We start from the raw sequence: 22,651 nt of genomic DNA, 5'->3' as shown, positions 1-22,651 counted from the left end.
GGTCATGGTTGTGGAAAGGTAATTGCCAACCTGCCTTTGAATTCCCTGGACTTTCCTACCTCTCTGGTAGCCCACCACACCCTTTATTCATTCATTCAACAAATACTTACTGAGTGCTACTATGGGCCAACCTATGAATATTATAGTATTGGTATGACATTCCACTCCCAACCAGAAGGAACATAGTACTGAAACTAAGAGCATGGTTTTTGAAGTCAGTCAAATGGTACTGACTGACTGGGTTCAAATCCCAGCTTGTCACTGTTTCAGTTATTCACTGGTGTATAACAAACCTCTCCGGCATACAGGGGCTTAAAACTACACTGATTTATTACTTACTATGGTATGTGGGTTGGCTGTGACTGTGGGCTCACTTGGCCCTTCTCAGGTGCATACAGTTGAGAGAGACTGGCTGGAAAGGAACATCAAGATGGCCTTTCATCCTCCAGGGCCTTTCCACACACGGCATCTAATCACTCAGTAGTCTAGCTCAAGTTTTCTACATGGCAGCTGGATTCCAAGAGGAAGTATTCAAAGAGGATAAGCTCTGTGGAACTGCTTATCAAACCTCTGCCTGCATCAGGCTTTAATGTCCCATTGCCCAAAGTCACACGGCCAAGCTCTGAGTCAGTGTGGGAGAGGACCGCATGAGGGCAAGAATACTGGGAGGGATGGCTCATTGGGTGCCACCAAAGCGACAGTTTGTTAAGTCACTTACTGGCCTTGGACCAGTGATTTGGCCACTCTGAGCCTCAATTTCCTCATCCTAAAATGGAGGTGATACTACGTACTTGGCAGCACTGTCGTGAGAACTAAGTGAAAACCATGTTGTCTCACCAGAATAACTAGTAGGTCAATGTTCCCTGCTTTGATTATTAGACTGCAAGCACCTTGAGAGCATTACTGTCTTAGTCATCTTTGTGTCCTCAGTGCCTGGCATGGGCGTTTGTGTTTAACATCTTTTTGTTGGGTGGATAAAATAGAATGAAGCAGACAGGTCCTAAGCCTTGGAGCTCTGCTAGAGCGACAGTGTTGAGAAGACACAGCAAGTTCTGACCTCCCAGTGGGTGACTTGCAGAGTTGCAGAAGCAAATGTTATTCAAGGTGATTCTCGGATTGATTTAATTGTAACCAAATTCACCCAGTTCCATGACAATGAGTGGTGGAAATCACCTTGGTTACATAAATCAATCAATTCATCCTCCATTATTCATTGTGATTCCTCTAAGAATATACTGAGGTCTACTGTGTGTGTGGAAGGTGTGAGGATGAGTCAGTTGCATTGCCCCTGCCCTCCAATGTATGGGAAGGGTAGGATCTGATGTGCAAACAGGTCCATGACCATCCAGTATGTGATACTTGTTACCATGTGTGAAGAGCTATGGTGAGGATTGATTCATGTTGTGATGTGACTTGAGCTGGAGGAGCGGGTAGAAGGCTGCATGGAAAGGGTAGCATCTGAGCTGGGCCTGCAGAATTCACCGATTAGAGGAGGTAGTCCCAGGAAGAGGGACCAGCATGGGCCAAGACTCAAGGATATGACATCACATGGCACTTCTCAGTGAAGCTAAGCCCCATAGGGCTCACTAAGGATGCACGGAGAAGCATAAGCTAGGGCTGAAAAGGCTGAGTGGTGGTCAGATTCCAGTCAGCCTTGAGGGCAGGCAAGGCAGGGTGGCCTTTACTTCTTAGAAGATGGCCTGCCTTCAGAGATGTTTTCTAAGAATTAGAGTGACATGACTGGATCTCTTTTTGAGGAAACCATGAGAATTCAAAGCTGGAGGAGTTAGAGACTCCAGTTAGAAACAGTATCAATGTCCAGATAGAAGAAGATAATAGGAGAAGGGCTATAGGAAAAGTAACAAATAGAGTCAAATATTTAGAAGATAGTATTGACAAAAATCAGCAACTGATGAGATCTGAGGGGGACTTTGAGAATTCAGAGATGCGTTGGGGGTTGCACGCAGGGTGCCAGGTAGACAATGAGCATGTTAGTCAAGATGGGAAACAGGAGGAAGAAGCAGGTTTCAAGGGGAGCACTGTGGTATCATGAGTTCACTATTGGTCATATTAAGCTCTCAGCCGCCTACGTTAAAATATCATCCATTTCGTCTTCCCTACTTGCTGCTTCTAAGAAACACTTTTAAAAAAAGAATTGCTATAAATTACAGGTCTGAGGCATTGAGTTATCCATGCCTCAGGCTAGCGGAAGTGATGGTATAGATTAAAATTAGGTTATCTCTAAGAAGCATTTGAATATGTTCAGGTGTCTTTCATTTTCAATACTGTCTCTGATTCTCCCATGCAACCCCCTTCCCTTCACGGCTGAGCTTCCTGCGTCTACTCACTGTCTACTCACATCCTCACCTCACTCTCTTCTTAACCCACAGCAGCCAGGCTCAACAAAGTGGCCCTCTCTAAAGTCACTAGTGGACCTTTTCCACCTCTGCTCTGACCGAGTTGTCAACTCCTGTTGTTTACACTGTTTTCTCTACTCCTTCCCACTCCTTCCATCCATGACGTCCTCTCTTCCTGAAGGTTTCCTGCCAGAATTCCCATTTCTGCTGCTGGTTCTTAGGAACTTCTTGGTTCTTCTCCCTCCTCTGCTTCTCTGAGGGTCCACCTTTCCACCCCTGCTCTCCTCTCTCTGCACCCTCTCCGTGGTCCTGTTCATCCACTTTTGTTTTTAGGCTTAAATTGCCAAAATTGTATTTTCAGCTCCATATTGCATATTGCAAACTATGTACCAAATATGTCTATTTCCAAGGCCCACTGGAACCTCAAACTCATGGAATCTACAACCAAACTCACTCTCTCTCCCCCAAACCTGCCCTCATTCATTTTCCCTCCTTACTGAACCTCATCCCCATCTACATAGATGCTCAAAACTCCAAACCTGAGCCTGACCCTTGACTCCTCCCTTTCGTACCCACCGCAGTCATTCTGTCACCAAGCCTTCTCCCTTCTCCTTTCTTAATTGTTCCCAGATCCATCCTTCTCCCCATTTGCACTCCTGCTACCTTGGCTAACAATTTCCATGTGTGTTCCTGTAGCCTTCTTCCTGACGTTGGCCCTCTGTAGTCCATTCTCTAAACTACATCTGATTAAGTCCTTGCCATCCCTTCATTCCACAAACATTTACTGAGCACTTAGCGGGCATTGTTGTTAAGTGCTGGAGAAATAGCAGTGATCGAGAAAGATAACGTCTCTACCCTCATGGAGTTTACGTTTTCCTTCCCTATGAGAGGTATACTCTTTCTCAGTTCCTTGCCTTTGTACGTGCTCTTTCTGCTGCTCAGGATTGTTTCTTCCCCTCCCCAACCTTATAATTGCCCTTCCTCACCTGACAACTCTATTTTGCTCTTCAAGAGTCAGCCTGCAGTGGAGGCTAACACAACATTGTAAAGCAACCATACTCCAATAAAAATTAATAATAAAGGAAGAGTCGGCCTAGATGCTACTACATCTGGGGGTTCCCCAACCCCCCCCCCAGTTCCTCAAGCTAAGTGTAGAATTCTGTGCCAGTCTCTTGCATAACATTTATCTCATGACTACACCATCCAATCCCTTAGTCTGTCCCAGATCACAGGCTGCTTGAAGGCAAGGATTGGATCTTGTAGGTCTGTGTGTCCTCAACATCCCTAGCACAGCACCTGGTATAGTTCATGGCACAGAGCAGGTACTCAGTAAATGTACGTTGAATGAATTCATGTTGGAATAGTGTTTAGGAGAGAATTCTAGGTTTGAAATACAGATTTATAAGGGTATTAGTTAAGACTTTTGATTGCAAATGACAGAAATCCAACCCAACCCAGATTATTTTAAGCAAAAAAGGATATGTACCAATTCATATAACTGGAAAAAAGAGGGATGAGTGGATCTTGGGCATAACTGTACACAGGTTCTCAAAGGTGGGTGAAGGACTTCCCTGGTGGTGCAGTGGTTAAGAGTCCACCTGCCAATGCAGGGGACATGGGTTCAAGCTCTGGTCCGGGAAGATCCCACATGCCACGGAGCAGCTAAGCCCGTGCGCCACAACTACGGAGCCTGTGCTCTAGAGCCTGAGGGCCACAATTACTGAGCCCGCATGCCACAACTACTGAAAACCTGCATGCCTAGAGCCCGTGCTCCGCAACAAGAGAAGCCACCTCAGTGAGAAGCCCACGCATTACAACAAAGAGTAGCCCCTGCTCACTGCAACTAGAGAAAGCCCATGTGCCGCAACGAAGACCCAACGTAGCCAAATAAATAAATAAGAAAAATATTAAAAAAAAAAAGTGGGTGAAGACTCTAACTCTTGACTAGGCTTCACTCTGAGTGTTGCCACATTTTCTCCCCACCAGTCATGGGTTTTCTCCATGTCATGGGTGGAGGTTGCAAAAGGCCTTAGACAGCTTCATCATCCCTAGCATGTGATCCCAGAGAGTCAAGAGGACTCCTCAGTCTTTCATATAAATTCTCAGTGAAGGATTCAGTTGGTTCAGCCTGAGGAATCATTATGGCCAAGAAGATGGGGGTACAGTGATTGGTCATGTCTGGGTCCACCCTACTAGGATTGGCAGCCCTGTCAGAACCACATGGAGTGGGGAGGGGCAGCTCACCAAAGAGGAGATGAGATGTTGCTATTACCAGTAGGTAAAGAAGACTTGCTGAGCAGATAAAAATAATAATGTTCACTGCAGGAACTCTTAGTGACTACGTGGTAGTGGAGGCCATGAAAATGCAAGACTATCTGTGTTTCTGGCAGAGTCAACATGTGAAAATGTGACAGTAGACAGGAGCCAGAGAAGGCACACATCTGGACATGGTTGGTCTTATTTGAGAGGAGATGAAACTCACACACTGGAAAGCCTTAAAAAAAAAAAAAAAAAAGCTAATGCTTCTGATCGAGTTTTCTACCCAAAGAAAACAACCTTGGGCTGGACTTAAAAAAAAGTAGACTTGGACTTCGCTGGTGGCTCAGTGGTTAAGAATCCCCCTGCCAATGCAGGGGACACAGGTTCGAGCCCTGGTCTGGGAAGATCCCACATGCTGCGGAGCAGCTAAGCCCGTGTGCGACAACTACTGAGCCCGCCTGCCACAACAACTGAAGCCTGTGTGCCTAGAGCCCGTGCTCCACAACAAGAGAAGCCACCACAATGAGAAGCCCGCACACCCCAACGAAGAATGGCTCCCACTCGCTGCAACTAGAGAAAGCCCGTGCATAGCGACAAAGACCCAACACAGCCAAAAACAAATAAATTAATAAATTAAAAAAATGAGGTATTAATAGTATTGACTGGGGACTGGAGTCCCTGGAATCCCCCTAGATTTAAAAAAAAAAAAAAGTAGACTTGAGATAGACATGTGAGATGGGGGAAGGAGATAACAGTTCCTGAGGATGGCAGGGAGGCAGGGCCAGGCTGAGAAAGGAGGCAGGTCTTCGGTCTGCAGAGGTTGCTGATTTGGGGAGACTAGAAAAGGAAAATCTCTGACTGTTCTGTCAAGGTGATCACAGTACAGGATTGTGATGGAATTTGAATAGACAACACTTCTATTTTGCCCTTTCCTTCTCTCCCTTCCTCCCTCCATCACCTTCTTGCTTGCGTTCAGGCAAAGCTTCATGCTCATGCTGAGAAGGTGGGTAGATCTAGGCAGAAATATTCCTAAGAATGATTCATAGTCATTCCTCAGCTCCAGCAGATGGAGGGAAACTGTGGGGTGGGCTGGCCTCAGGTGAAGAGCCACCTGGATCCCAGAAGCCCCTTCCTTCCTCTAGCTCGCACATCCACACTTAGGCCTATACCCCCAGGCCTCCCCCTTCCCCTGCTCTTCTAGAAGCCTGGCTAGCAAGGTGCTAGCAAGGTGTAGGCAAGATTCCCCCACAGGAAGGACCAGTGTTTAGCTGAGATGGACAGGCATACACAGGCGCTCAGAAACCCGGCTGAACGTGCATGAAGAATAACCCTGTTCCTGAACAGTTGTGTGTGTGTGAACCAAGTTCTCCTTATAATATATACCTGATCACTTTGCCAACTTCCTCAGTTTTATCTATAGCCATTAGTCTATTCAGGTTTTTTATTTCTTCTTGAGTCAATTTTGATAATTTATATTTTCCTAGAAAAGCATTCAGTTCATCCAGATTTTCAAAAATTTGGGCCAGGAGTTGTAACTGGTAGCATTTCAGTAATTAAAAAAAAATCTCTGTGTCAGTGGTTATATCCATCTTTTCATTATAGTGTTATGTATTTGTTTTCTTTCTTTTTCTCTTTGAATAGATTTGCCAGAGGGCTATTTATTTTGTTGGTCTTTTCAGAGAACCATCTTTTGGATTTACCCCTCAAGGCTACTGTTTGAGGGGGTTTTTTTCCTCTCTTTTTTTTAAAATTTTTATTGGAGTATAGTTGCTTTACAATATTGTGTTTCTACCGTACAGCAAAGTAAATCGACTATATGTATACATGTATCCCCTCTTTTTTTGGATTTCCTTCCCATTTAGGTCACCACAGAGCATTGAGTAGAGTTCCCTGAGCTATACAGTAGGTTCTCATTAGTTATCTATTTTATACATAGTATCAATAGTGTATATATGTCAATTCCAATCTCCCAATTCATCCCACCCTCCCTTTCCCCCTTGGTATCCATACGTTTGTTGTGTATGTCTTGTCTCTATTTCTGTTTTGTAAATAAGATCGTCTATACCAATTTTTCAGATTCTTGAGTGTTAATATACCTAAAAGATGGTGATGTTAGAACAGTGACTAATATTTAGTTTTCTAAAGGAAATTTAAGTCCCTATCTCATACATACTAATGTACTTTTAGATGAAATGATACAATAACTTGGATTTGCTCAAAATTATCCAGTGACGGAGGAGGTGTGAGCCGGAGAACAGTGTACAGATGAAAAAAACTGGCCACGAGTTGATAATTTCTGAAGCTAGATGATGGGTACATAGGAGTTCATCATCATTTTCTCTCTATTTTGGAATATGTGTGAAAATCTCCATAACAAAAAGTTGGGTTTTTTAAAATCCTTGTTTCACCATGCATACCCAAAACTTCTAGATGGATGAAAACTCCAGTGTATAAAGGAAACCACACAGCCTGAAATGTTTGATGCTACCAGTCATTGTCAGTTATAATATTATGGTTATTTGTTTAAAGCCCTTAATTTAAAAAATGTTCTGGACTTTTTAAAAAAGGAGATCACAAAGTACTAAAAGTTTATATAATCCTTGGATAGGGATGGACTTCCTAAGCATGACAACAAAATGAGAAATCCTAAAGATTTTACTGAAGGAAACTTTAAAGCTTTAGTATATCAATAAAGACTGTAAACAAAAGTAAAAGCTAATCAACACACTCGAGAAAAATATTTGTAGTATATAAATGACAAAATATCAATATTATAAAAAGTCTTCAAAAATCAACAAGAGGGCTTCCCTGGTGGCGCAGTGGTTGAGAGTCCGCCTGCCGATGCAGGGGACACGGGTTCTTGCCCCGGTCCGGGAAGATCCCACATGCCGCGGAGCGGCTGGGCCCGTGAGCCATGGCCGCTGAGCCTGCGCATCCGGAGCCTGTGCTCCGCAACAGGAGAGGCCACAACAGTGAGAGGCCCGCGTACCACCAAAAAAAAAAAAAAAAAAAAAAAAAAAAATCAACAAGAAAAGATGAATGTTCAGTATAAAAATGAGCAAAGTAGTACATAGTCAAGGCACCAAAAAGATATAAATGACCGATAAATTGTGAAAAAATGTCCAGCCATTAGTAATCAAAAAAATGCAAGTGACACAGCCAGGCCATTTTTCAAATGGGCAAGAGTACATCAAGGCCAAAGCATGAAGCTGTGGAGTTTGGCTGCAGCCGACAGATGATCGGCATCATGGAAGGATCGTAAGCAGGAGCTATGTCTAGTCAGAGGCATCTGGTGCCTGATATAGGGCGGTAGAGAGCTGTGAGACCAAAGACTGGACTAGCAGTCCAGGGGTCGGGGGAGCACAAAGCATGAGAAGAGAACAGCTGTGTTGAGAGAATTCAAAGGAGAAATCAGCTGGTCTTGATGGCTAGCAGACAGCCAAATCAAGGTGGCCAGGGCTGTGGGGTGCCTGGGAGGACAGTGGCACTGTTGAGGGAAACAGGGATGCTGGGGAGTGGGTCAGGGAAGTCCAAGGTTTGTTTTTTGGTGCTGTGGGTCTTTGTGGTAGTTTAGAGCCTCATTACTGGCTACCAATTCAAATGATTTAATCTACAAAAAAATTTGCTGCCTCACACAATTGACAAGTCCTGGGTTAAAGTGTTGGGCACATCTGGATCTGGGTGCTCAAGGGATGTCATGAGGAGTCTTTTTCTTCTTCTCACCCAGAGGGAGGACAGAAAGGGCCACCAGCAGCTCCAGCCTCACACTGCCGGCTGAGCACAGGTCTAGAGTGGCTGTATTGGCCTGGCCTAGGAAACTCACCCAGTACGGAGGGATAACTGTGACTGATGAACAGGCCAAGGTCACATGAGCTCCCCTGGAGCCTGGGGGTGGGGTCAGCCCTACCCAAACAACATCGACTCAGAGTGGGGGGGAAACGGTTCTCCAAGGGAAAACTGGGGTGTCTACCTACAAAGGGGGATTGGAGTTGAACAGCAAAACTAATAAATGTCCACTACCTTCCACCTCTGTCCAAGATCTCGACAGATCCCCCTTCTCGTATAATTTTAAAACTTTCTCTGTTTCTCATAATGCAATTGTCCCTCACAAAACTTAAAACACACTTGTCCCACCTCCGGAAGGAGACGTTCCAAGTTCTCACCACTTACCATGCCCAGCCCCAATTCAAGATCTTATCTGTCGTGGTACTGAGCTAGCCCCTCATGGTCTTTCAATTTATGGCCAAACTACAATGATGGAAGAAAAATTGGATAACTGAAAGAACAAAACCCTCCCAGTTGAAGAGGGGAGGTGAGGGAGAACACTCAGGGGTCATAAGTCCATAGCCCAGTCCACATGCTTGACCAGTCGGCGTGAATGAGGTTCCCTGGCCCACCTATCGGCTGCTCTGGTTCTGCTGTCTCGGAGAGCATCCCTTATCCTTCATGCTCTGTGGCCATGTGCAAAAGGGGCTTTGAGGGGTCACCTCCCATGCAGGTTTGGGGGTGGGAAACTTTAGGGGCTGAGTAATCCCTGGCCTTTGTTTTCCAGGTTTGTGGGTTTTTCCTGGCAATACGATCCCTTTAATGATTAGAAAGCTCTCAGTCAGTTCGTATTCAGCCATCCCCAGAGCTATTAACCAAACTAGAGACCTATTGAAAGTTATAATTCTTTATTTTTATTTATTTTTATTTTTTATTTTTTTGCGGTACGCAGGCCTCTCACTGTTGTGGCCTCTCCTGTTGCGGAGCACAGGCTCTGGACGCGCAGGCTCAGCGGCCATGGCTCACGGGCCTAGTCGCTCCGCGGCATGTGGAATCTTCCTGGACCGGGGCATGAACCCGTGTCCCCTGCATCGGCAGGCGGACTCTCAACCACTGCGCCACCAGGGAAGCCCGAAAGTTATAATTCTTGAATCAAGTCCCTGGTGATGCTGTTGGGGGAGGAGGAGGAGTTGTCTCTTAGCAACAGGGCTTGATGCTCTGCCTGTCCCAGGAGCCCATGATTCTGTGGCTCTAGCTAGGCCTCTGCCGCAGGGCAATGCAAACTCCTAGTCTGTGATGAGAGGCAGAGTTTCGTTTGCCCCTTCTCCCTCAAGCTGCATCCCACTGGAAGGCTACTTGTATTGGAAGCAACGGTTGCCTCTGTTGAGCTGGGAGGGCACAGCAGGAGGGGTTCAAGAAGGCCTGAGGAGTGAAGAACCTCTCAGGCCCCAGGTTTGTCTCCCTCTGCGTTTCCAGCCTGCCTGTCTTTGCTTGAGCTGACTTTAGCTAGAAGCAGAGAACTGGCTCTTAATTATCTGACTCTCAGCCATATTGAATTACTGGCCTCAGGCAGAAAGGGCCTCTCTGGGCAAAGGAGCATTTTCTTCCTCTCTGCTTTCAGATGGGCCCCTTTTAGCCAGAGTGTGTCTCTTTCTTGTTGGACATTTTTCTACAAGTCCCCTAAAGTTCCAGCCTTGGTAGGAACATCTGAGCTCTAGAGGCCGTGGGACAGTTTCATCAGCTGCTTTGCTGCTGTGTAGCAGGCTTCACCGACTTCTGAGCAGGGGAAGCATTACGGTCCCTCTTCAGCTAATTCCTTCTAAAATTTTTTCCCAAAAAATTTGACTTCTGATTCTAATTTCTGAGTTTGCAATTTTTTCTGGTGCAGATAACACAGACCCAACTCCAACTGGCTAAAGCAAAAGGAATTGATTGGCTCACACAATTGAACAGACCAGGATCTCAAACAGTGTGAGGAATCTCTCTCCATCTCACTTCTACCTGTCTGTGTTGGCTTCATTCCCAGGCTTCATTCCCAAAGGAGGCAAAGATGGCCCTCACAGCTCTGGCCCTCCCCATCAGCTTTGAAACCTGAGCCCAAAGAGGATGCTTTCCCCAGTAATGCCAGAGAAGTCCCGGAGAAATGACTCATTGACTCAAGTTGGGTGATCTGTGCCCATCTCAGGACTCTGATTGGCCAGGCCTATATCACATTCTTACCCCTGGAGCAAGGGTGAACCATCAACCCCCACCCAGACCACATGGACTGAGAAAGTGGGGAAGGAAGGATGGTTCCCCAAGGTCAAAGCAGGGTGCTGTTGCCAGGAGGATGACTGGGTGCTGGGCTGGCAAAGGGAACAGGCATCCACCCATACATCCATGTGGAAAGCCAGAAGGCAAACGGAACTCAAGAGTAGGTCAGGATGGAGAGGTAGGGCTGAGAGTCAAGGCTTAAAGATGTGAGTAAACCAGACTGTGGGAGTGAACCAGAGAGAGGCAAAGGGGGCTTGAAGGCAGACCTCCCATCAGGAGATAGGAAGATTAGGAAGACAGCAAGAAGAAAAGGTCAGAGAACCCAAACGGGGCAGCTTCATGGCAGCCTATGAACATGGAGTGGTCAGTAGTATTATCCAAGGGACGAAGTAAGTGAAGACCCTTGATGACAACTACATTGTCTGATTAGCAGGTGGTCTGTGACTCGAAGAGCACAGTGATAGCGGAGGTGGTTGAAGCCTGGTAGCAGGCAGTGAGGAAGAGGAGGGCAGTGAAGAATAGGGTAGGGATCCCACAAGGCAGGGGAAGGGTGACCGGAAGCCAGAGATGAGGGGGGATGGGCAGCAGGCATTCAGGGTGACCAGGAGTGGGTTGCCAGGAAGGGTGGTGACTTGTGCCAGAAGGAACCTGGAGAAGACAAGTATCATGGCCCTTGAGGCAAAGGGCAGAGCAGGGATGGGAGGGAGTGGGACAGAAGCAGGAACGGGAACAGTGACATACATAGGTATCATCAGGTGAGGTGACATCTTGGTCACTGCAACCAAGTAGTATGTTTGTACCAAGTACCAAGAATGGTACCAGTAGTCCAGCTGGCCTAATGAGTGTGGTTTGCAAGACACGAAATAAGCATGTTTTTTGAGATGTAATAAGCTAGTACATATAGTACACTAATCGTAAGTGTACATATGTGTAAACTGTATAACCTTACATATACACCTGTATAACCACCACTCATATCAAGATAGAGAGCATTTTCAGCATTACATAAAGTTCCCTCCTGCCCCTGCCCAGTCTGTATAGGCCCCAGGGGTAAACTCTCTTCTGACTTCTGTCATCATCAATTTAGTCTGTTCTTGAACTCCATATGTGTGGAATCCAGCAGTATGCAACCTAGTCTGGCTTCTTTCATGCAGCATAATATTAAATGGATACACCCATGTTGCTGCATGTACCAGTAGTTCCTTTTCTTATTGCTGGGTAACATCCCATTATGAATATAACACAATTTATCCATTCTACTGGTGATGGGCACTTCGGTTATGTCCAGGTTGTAACTATTATAAATAAAACTAATGCTTTTTTTTTCTTTCTTTCTTAGAGAATTCTCATTCTTTCTCACTCTCATACATGCACAGCCCTCACACAGGTACTGGAGCAGGCCAGTCCCTTCTGGGAGGTCTGGCCATTGGTCTCCCCTCGCCTCTCTCTTCTGGGCACGTGTTTTCTGGGGAAGTCAATTTTGTCATGGGTGGAGGATACGGGTTGGAGGTGGGGAGGGATACCAACCTCCTAAGGCTTGCTCCCTCTCTTCTAGCCTCCTTGCCCCTGGCCGCCAGCGCCCTGAGTCTGCCTGACCCCTCAGGGGGGCTCGCCCGCAGCCCCCCATGAGCGCGCCCGGCTGACCCTCAGGGCGGCCGCGGTGGAGCCCGGGAGTCGCGGGTACGGCGGGACCATGGCCTCGCTGGACCTGCCCTACCGCTGCCCCCGCTGCGGGGAGCACAAGCGCTTCCGGAGCCTGTCGTCGCTGCGCGCGCACCTGGAGTACAGCCACACGTACGAGACGCTCTACATCCTCTCCAAGACCAACAGCATTTGCGACGGCGCCGCGGCGGCCGCGGCTGCCGCCGCCGCCGCCGCCGCCTCCGGCTTCCCTCTGGCGCCTGAGCCTGCCGCCCTGCTGGCCGTGCCAGGCGCCCGGCGCGAGGTCTTCGAGAGCACGTCCTTCCAGGGCAAGGAGCAGGCGGCCGGGCCGTCCCCCGCGACGCCACACCTGCTGCACCACCATCACCACCACGCACCCCTCGCCCACTTCCCTGGCGACCTGGTGCCCGCCAGCCTGCCCTGCGAGGAGCTGGCTGAGCCGGGCCTCGTGCCCGCCGCCGCCGCCGCGCGCTACGCGCTCCGCGAGATCGAGATCCCTCTAGGGGAGCTATTCGCCCGCAAGTCCGTGGCCTCCTCGGCGTGCTCGACGCCGCCGCCCGGGCCTGGCCCCGGGCCCGCCTCTGCCTCGCCCGCGTCTCCCTCGCCTGCCGATGTGGCTTACGAAGAGGGCCTGGCTCGCCTTAAGATCCGCGCGCTGGAGAAGCTGGAGGTGGACCGACGGCTGGAGCGGCTGAGCGAGGAGGTGGAGCAGAAAATCGCGGGCCAGGTGGGCCGGCTTCAGGCCGAGCTGGAGCGCAAGGCGGCGGAGCTGGAGACTGCGCGGCAGGAGAGCGCGCGGCTGGGGCGCGAGAAGGAGGAGCTGGAGGAGCGCGCTTCCGAGCTCTCGCGCCAGGTGGACGTGAGTGTGGAGCTGCTGGCCTCGCTCAAGCAGGACCTGGTGCACAAGGAACAGGAGCTGAGCCGCAAGCAGCAGTGAGTGGCCCGAAGGGCCTTGTGGGTGGGTGTGTCCGCGAATGTTCCTGAGTAGGTGACCACGCGTGTCACTGTGCCGCCGCCACCACCGTGAGTGTGGCTATGTATGTGCCCAAATTATATGGGATCTGTGGCCACTAGCATGTAATGGTGGTGCGCGTGTGGCCAAGAGTGTCATGAAGGTGTGTGTTTAGGACTCTGAGTCCATGGCAGTGTGACCGCGTGTGTAAAGACGGTTTCTCTTCCTTATCTGACCTCCTACCAAGGCCAGTTCCTGATTGTGACACCAGATCGTTTTCCCTTTTGCCTACTCAAAGACATGGCTCAATTCTCCCTTCTCCCTTTGCCCCCGTCAGGTTTTCCCTATCTACTGTATCATTACTGAAAACATACAGACATACGGTCCTTTCTCCACTCTGCCTAACCCTATCTCCCCCTTAAGCTACCACCCCTTCTCTCCTCCTTACAGAAAAACTCCTTGAAAATATTGTTTCTACTCCTCATCTTCAATTTCTTTCCCCATTTTCTCTCTTGAACCCACTCTGATCAGTTGTCCACCTCCATCACTATCCTCCATGTCGTAAATGACCTTCATGTTACGGAGGCCAAGTCATCATCTTACTTGCCCCATTGGCAGCATTTGACACAGCTGATCCTCGAAACGCCTCTTTAACTTGGCTTCTAAGACACTCTCTTTGGAATTACCGTCTGTCTTTCTATTGGCTTCTTTTCAGTCTTCTTTGCTGGCTTCTCCTCATTCCTCTGGTCTTTCAGTGTAGAATTATGAAGAACACAGATGTTATTTATTTGTCCCCATTGTGATATAAGCTCCATGGGGGGCAGCAATTTTTCTCTGCTTTGTTTACTGATGGGACACCCCAACACCTAGAATGGTGCCTGGCACCTAGAAGGTGCCTGTAAATGGTGAATGGATGCATGAACAACTGTGAATGCACTCGAGAGTAAATACTCACATGACTGTTAAGTGTACTGTGTGTCCGTGCAACTCCTGGAGGTTGGTGCAACTATAAGTGTGCTTTTCTGAATCTGAGAACGTTTCTGAAAGTGTGTGTGTTTGAATGTGTTCGTAGGACTGTGCCTCAGACTGTGTGCCTGTGAATGAATGGGATACGAGTACATGTACATGAGCGTGGGGGGCTGTCTGCTGGGCTATGTGGACTGTAAGCGTGTGCCCGTGAGCGTTTCTGGAGAGGGGAGGTGACTGTGTGTGACTGAGCACGCCTGTGAGTCTTTCTGTGGGGAGCAGCGGTGTCTGGTTGTGTGTTTGGGCCTGGGTTGGTGGGGTGTGCGTGTATGACTCGGAACATGCGCTTGCATTTTTGTGTGTGCCGTGGTGTTGTGTGGGGCAGTGTTCCTGGGTGTGTTCTGTGTGTACCCACGTGACCGCGAGCGGACCCTGCGGCCAGCTGTGCCCCTGTCTCTCCCTACCGCTCAGGGTCTCCTCTGGAGGGTGGGTGGGCAGCCAGGCCAAGGCACTGGGGTAAAGAGACTGCTCCGGGCCCAGGGAGGTGGTGCAGATTGACCAGTTCCTGAAGGAGACAGCGGCGCGGGAGGCCAGCGCCAAGCTGCGGCTGCAGCAGTTCATCGAGGAGCTCCTCGAGCGGGCCGACCGCGCTGAGCGGCAGCTGCAGGTCATCAGCAGCAGCTGTGGCAGTACTCCCAGTGCCAGCCTGGGCCGCGGAGGTGGGGGAAGTGGTGCTGGGCCCAGTACCCGGGGTCCAGGCAGGACGGTGAGTGCCCACCTGCCTTCCCTCCTCCACCTGCACACCTGACCCCCTACAGCCATGCCTCACACATGGCCTGACAACCCCCCGCCCCATGATGCTCCGTGCTTCCTTCTTTGGCTCTTCCCCATAAGCAGATTCCAGGCCTGAAGTTGGGGTCCAGGAATAGGGGAGACCCTCTGACAGCAGACGTGCCAGCCCTGAGGCTGTAGTGAGATACCATCCAGCAACCCCAGTCCTCAGGCAGGGGTTTGCCTCTGCCCATCCCTGCAAATGAGAGCCCAGGAGCCACAAGCCGGGGTCTGGGGTGCTTGGTGGGTGTGGGGAGGGGGCTGGGGAGCCTGCCTCTCTGGGCTGTCTATCTGTCTACTTGTCCATCTTTCCCAACTGTTCTCCTTCTCTCTTCTCCACCCCCCCTTCTCTCCATCTTGTACCCTGTTTCTCCTGTTCCTTCTCATCCTCTGGCCTCCTCTGCCCCCTGCCCTTCCCTCCCACTCTGGGGGCCCACAGCGAGAACACCACGCGGGCCTGGCCATGCCTAGCACGTATGCAGTGTCACGGCATGGCTCCTCTCCCAGCACAGGGTAAGCCGCGGGCCTGGCCCGCCCCACACAGCCCACCCTCCCCCTGGAAAGATCCACTGGCTCGCTGGCTGGCTGGCCCATCTGGGCCGTGGCTTCCCCTTCTCCCCCCGTCCTCCTCGGGTCACCTCTGTCTGGCTTTCCACACTCAGAGGGGACTCTTGGAAAGTAAGGTGGGTGGGTTGCCCTTGGCCAGTGGTGGGGTGGCATGGGGAGTTCAGGCAGGCCTAGGACCCCTTGCTCCTCACCACCTGGTCCACCCTACCCCAGGGCCTGCAGTCGCATCCCAGCTGCATCCCAGAGCTCAGGCTGCTATGACAGTGACAGTCTGGAGCTGCCCCGGCCAGAAGAGGGGGCCCCTGAGGACAGTGGCCCCGGGGGCTTGGGCACACGGGTCCAGGCTGCCAACGGCGGCTTGGAACGGGCCCAGCCCCCTCGCAGCTCAGGCCTGCGGCGCCAGGCCATCCAGAACTGGCAGCGCAGACCTCGCCAACACAGCACGGAGGGGGAGGAAGGTGACGTCTCGGATGTGGGCTCCCGAACCACCGAGTCAGAGGCTGAGGGCCCCTCGGATGCCCCCCGCCCTGGGCCTGCTATGGCTGGGCCGTTGAGCAGCTGCCGGCTCTCTGGTGAGTCTCAGGAGGGGGACTGAGAGGCCAGTCTTTCCATGGTGCTGGGCGCTCTCGGGACATGGGGCTGAGGCAGTAAATCTCCTGGGCTTCTGCACCGCCTTTCGCCTTGCCCCAGACTTCCCACAATGAGAATGACAAACTCGCTCCCGCACAGGGCCCAGCAAGTTTGGAGCAGGAGCTGCTGGGACAGGGCGGTGATGTAGCACAGGGGCACTCAGGTTGGGTATTGCACAAGGATGCCACAGCTAAGGGGGTCCCTTCACATGACATTCACAGGAGAGGAGTTGAGTGTTCAAACTGAAGCCTGGGGACAGCAGGGCGAACCCTCTCCTGTATCCACACAAAGCCATGTGCATATGTGAGTGGGTCAGGGTCAAGAGGCTGGAGAGTTCAGGTCAGGGTGCATGGCTGTGCCTTGGTGACTGCTCTGGGCAACCTCTCGCCGGCATTCTGTTCACAGATGCAGGGTTTCTGTCCAAGCCCCTTCCTTCTCCAACCTTGACTCAGTCACCTCATCTGGGGGATGACTTTGGACTATGTGATGATATACGACCTTAAAAAGAAAGTTCCCTTGAGGAAGGGCCACCTTTTTCTAATTTGCAAAATTAATAATGAGGGTGATGCAGAGGAGGGGGAAGCAGAGGCCCTTTGTCCCTCCTCCCAAGTTGCTGGTCCCCTGGGATGGTTCTGTCATGCCCATTCCTCCTGCAGCTCCTACCCTACCCCAGCTCCCCACCCATACCCCACACTGACCTTTGACCCCGTGATATTGTGCAGCCCGCCCTGAGGGAGGCAGTGGGCGGGGTCGGCGAGCTGAGAGGGGCAGCCCCTCACGCTCCAATGAGGTCATCAGCCCGGAGATCCTCAAGATGCGAGCCGCCCTGTTCTGCATCTTCACCTACCTGGACACGCGCACACTGCTACATGCCGCCGAGGTCTGCCGGGACTGGCGCTTCGTGGCCCGCCACCCTGCCGTCTGGACACGGGTGCTGCTTGAGAATGCCCGCGTCTGTTCCAAGGTGCCTGTCCCTGCCTGCCGCCCTGCCCTCCCAGTCACCCTTGCTGTGAACCCACCTTTTTCCTGGCAGAGTCTGGCCCCGCAAGGTCTGGTCCTTGCAACCTTTTCAGCACCCCGGCTCCAACCTGACTCCCCGAAATGCTCTTGTGAGGCCTCCTATCCTGGGGCTGGTCCACCTCCAGCCAACCAAACTCAGATCCCCTCATCCCCAGGTAACCCCTCTCTCCCTGCAGTTCTTGGCAATGCTGGCTCAGTGGTGCACCCAGGCGCACTCGCTGACACTGCAGAACCTGAAGCCCCGGCAGCGGGGCAAGAAGGAGAGCAAAGAGGAGTATGCCCGGAGTACCCGGTGAGGCCACGGTGGGTGGGTGGGGGCTGCTTCTGGGCTGCAGACCCAGAGTGATGTTGGGATGCTTCCCAGAGGAGGAGCTGGCCACACACAGTGCCCTGACCTCTTGGCTATCCCCAGGGGCTGTCTGGAAGCAGGGCTAGAATCTCTGCTGAAGGCAGCTGGGGGGAATCTGCTGATCCTGCGCATCTCCCACTGTCCCAACGTCCTCACCGACCGTTCGCTCTGGCTGGCCAGCTGCTACTGCCGCGCCCTGCAGGCTGTCACCTACAGGTGGGTCCGCACTGCAAGAAGCAAGGCCTCGGGCCCCAGGGATCCCTGGACTCTGCATACCCTTCCCCCAGGGCTCTTGGGCAAAGGGACCCAAGAACTCTGTGGCCCAAGGGAAAGGAGCAGAGGCCCTCAGAGTTGGTGGCCCCAGCTTTATCTTTTCAACAGAAGCGCCACGGACCCGGTGGGCCATGAGGTCATTTGGGCCCTGGGCGCTGGCTGCAGAGAGATTGTCTCCCTCCAGGTGGCGCCACTTCACCCCTGGTGAGCCCAGGCATGGGCGGGGAAGGGCAGGGTTGGGGCTGGGTGTGGGGCTGAGGGCTGAGCAGATCTGGGCCCATTCCATATGCAGTTTGGGGTGACAGATTCACATTCATCAGTCTGTGTCTTTAGGCGACAGGAGCAGGGCTTCAGAATCAGACATGGGATCATGTCCTGGCAGGCTAGCAGTGTGACTTTGGGCTACCCAGTCGTGCCTTAGTTTCTCAACTGTAAAATGAAGGTGGTATTAGATCTGTCGATCTTATTAGGACTATAGCTGGCTCAAATGAGATGTGTGCATAAAGGCTACAGAGCCCACAGTGGGCTATTTCCCACACTAGCCGGCAATAGCCAGGTTTGTTTGGCACATGAAAGGCAGTTCAGGGAGGTCATCGTATAATGTACAAAAGAGCTGGTTTTCTGAGAATCCAGGGTGTGAGATCATTCATCGCTTTACTTGGAATTCCTCAAACATGCCAGGCTTTTTCACTCCCTGTGCCTGCCCTTCAAGCCTCTCTCCACGTGACACCTCCTTCCGGGTTCCCCCAGTGTCCTGTCACTAACACCCTGGTAGAATTTGTCACTGCTCCCCTGTCTCCATTCCTCTGAGAGGAATGGCCCCTGCTGTAGTCCATTTTACAATAATTTCTCTATATTTCAGTCTACACCAGACTCATGTTTCTAAGGGCAGAGGCTGTGAATGTCCATTTCTGTATCCCTGGTACTGAGCACGTGGCAGATGGTGGGCGATTGTTAAGTGATGAAGTGTTCAGGGAAGGAGCAAGTGTGGTGTGAGTGGTGGGCAGGGCCCAGCGAGCAATGAGTGTGGAAAGGAAGGTTTGGGCCAAGGTCAGAAGGCCTTGCCTAAGGGGTTTTAGATGTTTGCATTTTGTCTAGAAAGCACTGGGAAGCCACTGGGGGATTTTAGATCTTAAAAAACGGGATGACGTCAGACTAGGAATGTTCTATGTCATCCCCCCCACTGCCCACCTCTTGGAGGCAGGGACCATGTCTCTGTGTCACCACTGTGTCCCCAGGGCCCAGCTCAATTGTTCTTGGTCATGACAGGCACTTGCGAAGCTTCTGTTGAATGACTGAGTGAAAGGATATGGGAGTGAGTGGCTGGCTGTCAGCAGCCGCTGGATGAACTGACAGGGAGACTAGTTGTAAACTCAGATGAATATGGATGGTGGTCTGAACTGTGGGTTGAAGAGTTATTCAGGAATCGGAATCTGCAGGTCTTACCAGGAGGTGAGGGGGAGGAGTCAGGGAAGATCCCAGGTTTCTGACTTGAACAGCTGGGTGGTTGGTGGGGCCTCGCCTTTGAGGGGCGGGTCCTGACAGAGGAGCAGGCTCAGGGTATCATGCAGCCAGGGGCTTCCCTGACAGCCCTCCCTCCACCCTGTTCTCCAGCCAGCAGCCCACGCGCTTCAGTAACCGCTGCCTACAGATGATCGGTCGCTGTTGGCCCCACCTCCGGGCCCTGGGGGTCGGGGGTGCTGGCTGTGGGGTGCAGGGCCTGGCATCACTCGGTGAGTCTTTCCTTGGGACTGGGGTAGGGGGTGATGGGAAGCAGGTGTGGATGCAACACTGAAATCCCAGAGGGACTCGGGGCTGCAGCCTGGGTGGTGGCAGGAGGTGACCTGGGGTTGTTTGTCAGCAGGACCTTGCCTCTTCTTCCCTCTTCCTAGCGAGAAACTGCATGCGACTGCAGGTCCTGGAGCTGGACCACGTGTCGGAGATCACCCAAGAGGTGGCGGCTGAGGTCTGCCGGGAAGGCCTGAAGGGACTGGAGATGTTGGTGCTCACAGCCACCCCTGTCACCCCCAAGGCCCTGCTGCATTTCAACAGTGAGTGATGGGTAGCGTGGGGTGGGGTCCCAGTGTTGCCTCTTACCATGTCTTGTCAGCAAGTAGCATAACCGACTCCCTCTCGCTCCTAGTCAGCAAACACCAGCACTGGGGTCAGATTGACCAGGGTTCTAGTCCTGGCTTTGCCACCAGTGCCTTCTGAGGCCAGTGTGGCATTTAAGGCCTGCCAGCATCTGACCCAAATGGTTCAGTGATATGTATTGCCCTGTGCTCTGTCCACGTTGGAGGCATGAGCTGTTCAGCACCATCTACCATCTACCCCCACACGAGCCTCCAGCCAAGGGCAAAGGCAGAACAGATGGGTTCTGGAACTGGCTGACCTAGGTCTCAGTTCTGGCTCTGATTATTAGCTGTGTGACTTTGGGCAAATTACTGTACTTCTCTTGGGTTCTGTATCCGCATCTTTTTTTTTTTTTTTTTTGCGGTACGCGGGCCTCTCACTGTTGTGGCCTCTCTCGTTGCGGAGCACAGGCTCCGGACGCGCAGGCTCTGCGGCCATGACTCACGGGCCCAGCCACTCCGCAGCATGTGGGATCCTCCTGGACCAGGGCACGAACCCGTGTCCCCTGCTTCGGCAGGCGGCCTCTCAACCACTGCCCCACCAGGGAAGCCCTGTATCCCCATCTTTTAAGCTGACTTCTAAACCGAATGAGTGGGAGGATTAATGAGATAATGTGTGAGCCCCCTAGAACAGTTCTCACACACACACCTCCGCTGGCCCCTGCCTCCCTCCAGCCCCCACTCCCCTCCCAGTCATTCCTCCACCTTCATTAAGGACACAGGTACCCAGCTGGGGCTGCACACGCCCAAGGGTAGACCATCATCCGGGACCATTTGGCCCCTGGCAGGACCTCACGTCCTGAGCACTGAAGGTTCCTCGACCTTCTTATCATCTCCAGGATCCTCTTCTTCCCCCAATTCAGCCTCAGGGCCCCGCCCTGGACTAACCACCAGAACTAACTGCTTGGCCTCCAAAATCATAACCTTTAGAATCCTCTCAGCCTCCTGGCCTTCTTGCTTCTCCTCCCCTGACTTCATGGCAACATCTAGTCCCTTAAGCCCTCTGCTCCCCGCTTATTTGTTCCCTGCCTCCCCCCTTCCAGTGCTCCAGCTGAGATCCGTCAGCCTAACCTCAGCCACTCCGTCCTTGTAATTCATTTCCACATGCCCAGACCATAGCATAGCGGTCTCCTCTGCCAGGGAAGTTGCTAGAGCCCCTGCACAACTGGCTGTTGTCCACTCGTCCTCCCAGAGTCCACCACAGCCTCTGCTCTTTGACCTCACCCTCCACCTTCTCCCCTTGCCCAGTTGAGTCCGGGGCAGCATGGATCTGCTCCCAGTGCTTGGCACACGATTGTCTCTCAGAGGGTTCTGATTCTGTTAATTAGTAAACAGATCAGGCATGGGCCCCCATCTTACCTTTTCCCAGGCATCTGCCGGAACCTCAAGTCCATTGTGGTCCAGATTGGGATTGCCGATTATTTCAAAGAGCCCAGCAGCCCTGAGGCCCAGAAGCTGTTTGAGGACATGGTGACAAAACTCCAGGTGAGCAGCTGTCTCTGAGGCTGCCCAAGACCCCCAGTGGCATCCCTAGGTTGGGGTTGGTGACCTGGGTGTTTGAAGGGAGGGCTCCACCTGTCTGCCCTGAGGGGAACTAACGCAGGTTTGGTCCGCAGGCCCTACGGCGGAGGCCCGGCTTCTCTAAGATCCTGCACATCAAGGTGGAAGGCGGCTGCTAACCCGGGTGGGGGGCGGCAGGGCCCCTGCCAGCCCCACACCAGGGCACCCTCTTTGGACCTCCAGAGGGACCCTGATTTGTACTAGACCTTTGGAGGCCTAGTGTTATCCCTGGCTTCCGGGGAGGGGTTGTCAGTCTCCTGTCCTGCTGGGACAGTGGAGCAAGAGGCCTGACCCTGAGCACTGCCTCTCCAGGGCAGGGGCTTGGACAGCTGTCCCCCGACTCCCACCCCAACCCCAGCTGAAGCAGCTTTCTGGGCCCAGTCAGCGAAGAGCTGAGTCCCACCAGCACTTGGTGTCGTCGCCCTGAAGATCTGCAATAACCACCAGTGGCGCCTCGGCCGCTCGGGCTGCTGGGGCAGGCCTCCCCTTTGTGAGGTCCAGCCTCCTGGTCAGGAGCCTCTGTTAAGCTCCAGGCCAGAGGGTTGCTCCACAAGGCAGCTCGGACTTGGCAAGGAGGGCTCTTCTCTTCCCCCTGCCGTGTCCCAGCCTTCTGTGGGGCACCCCCTCCAGGCAGCCCGCTGGGGCTCTGGGTCCGTATTTTCCAGGGATAACCCTAGGGGTCTGGGGATGCGGCCAGCCGAAAGTGAGAGGTAGGGGGTGCAGCGAGGTAGTGGGGTGGGCGTGGAAGGGCAAGACGTTCGTCCAGAACTTCCTCCCAGGACATCGAGACCACCCCTACCAAGGTAGAGAAAACTTCGAGTTTTTATTGCTGTAGAAAAGACAAGATCCCTCCCAGCCACCACATACCCACGACACACCAGAACTAAATTCAGAGCTAAAAGGTGCATGTTTCTATAACTTCCACCAATCCCAAGTCTCTGGGAAACGGTGTCAGCAGTTCCTGTCCTCCAGGAATGTACTTCTAATCCGGGTGCTTGGGCAGGAATCTGATGGTCTTTGGGTCCCCAAGGCTGTGTGAGAGGGAATCACTAGGCTGCCCTCTGTGCTAGGGCCT

At 52.1% G+C, this 22,651-nt stretch overlaps 1 protein-coding gene across 1 annotated transcript; it reads left to right on the top strand.

The window, feature by feature from the left end:
* Positions 1-12,327: 12,327 nt before the first annotated feature.
* FBXO41 (F-box protein 41) lies at positions 12,328-21,706 on the top strand (the record flags this gene model as incomplete). Its single annotated transcript, XM_082672451.1, has 12 exons — positions 12,328-13,229; positions 14,755-14,980; positions 15,485-15,558; positions 15,826-16,184; positions 16,965-17,206; positions 17,439-17,554; positions 17,675-17,827; positions 17,993-18,088; positions 19,499-19,617; positions 19,777-19,935; positions 21,386-21,501; positions 21,633-21,706. The coding sequence occupies 12 exons, from the start codon at positions 12,328-12,330 to the stop codon at positions 21,693-21,695; spliced, it is 2,625 nt and encodes an 874-aa protein (XP_082528577.1). The 3' UTR covers positions 21,696-21,706.
* Between the last annotated feature and the right edge of the window lie 945 nt (positions 21,707-22,651).

This window comes from Grampus griseus (genome assembly GCF_964374135.1).
Source record: "Grampus griseus genome assembly, chromosome: 15".
NCBI lineage: Eukaryota > Metazoa > Chordata > Mammalia > Artiodactyla > Delphinidae > Grampus > Grampus griseus.
This window is presented reverse-complemented; position numbering and strand designations above follow the sequence as displayed.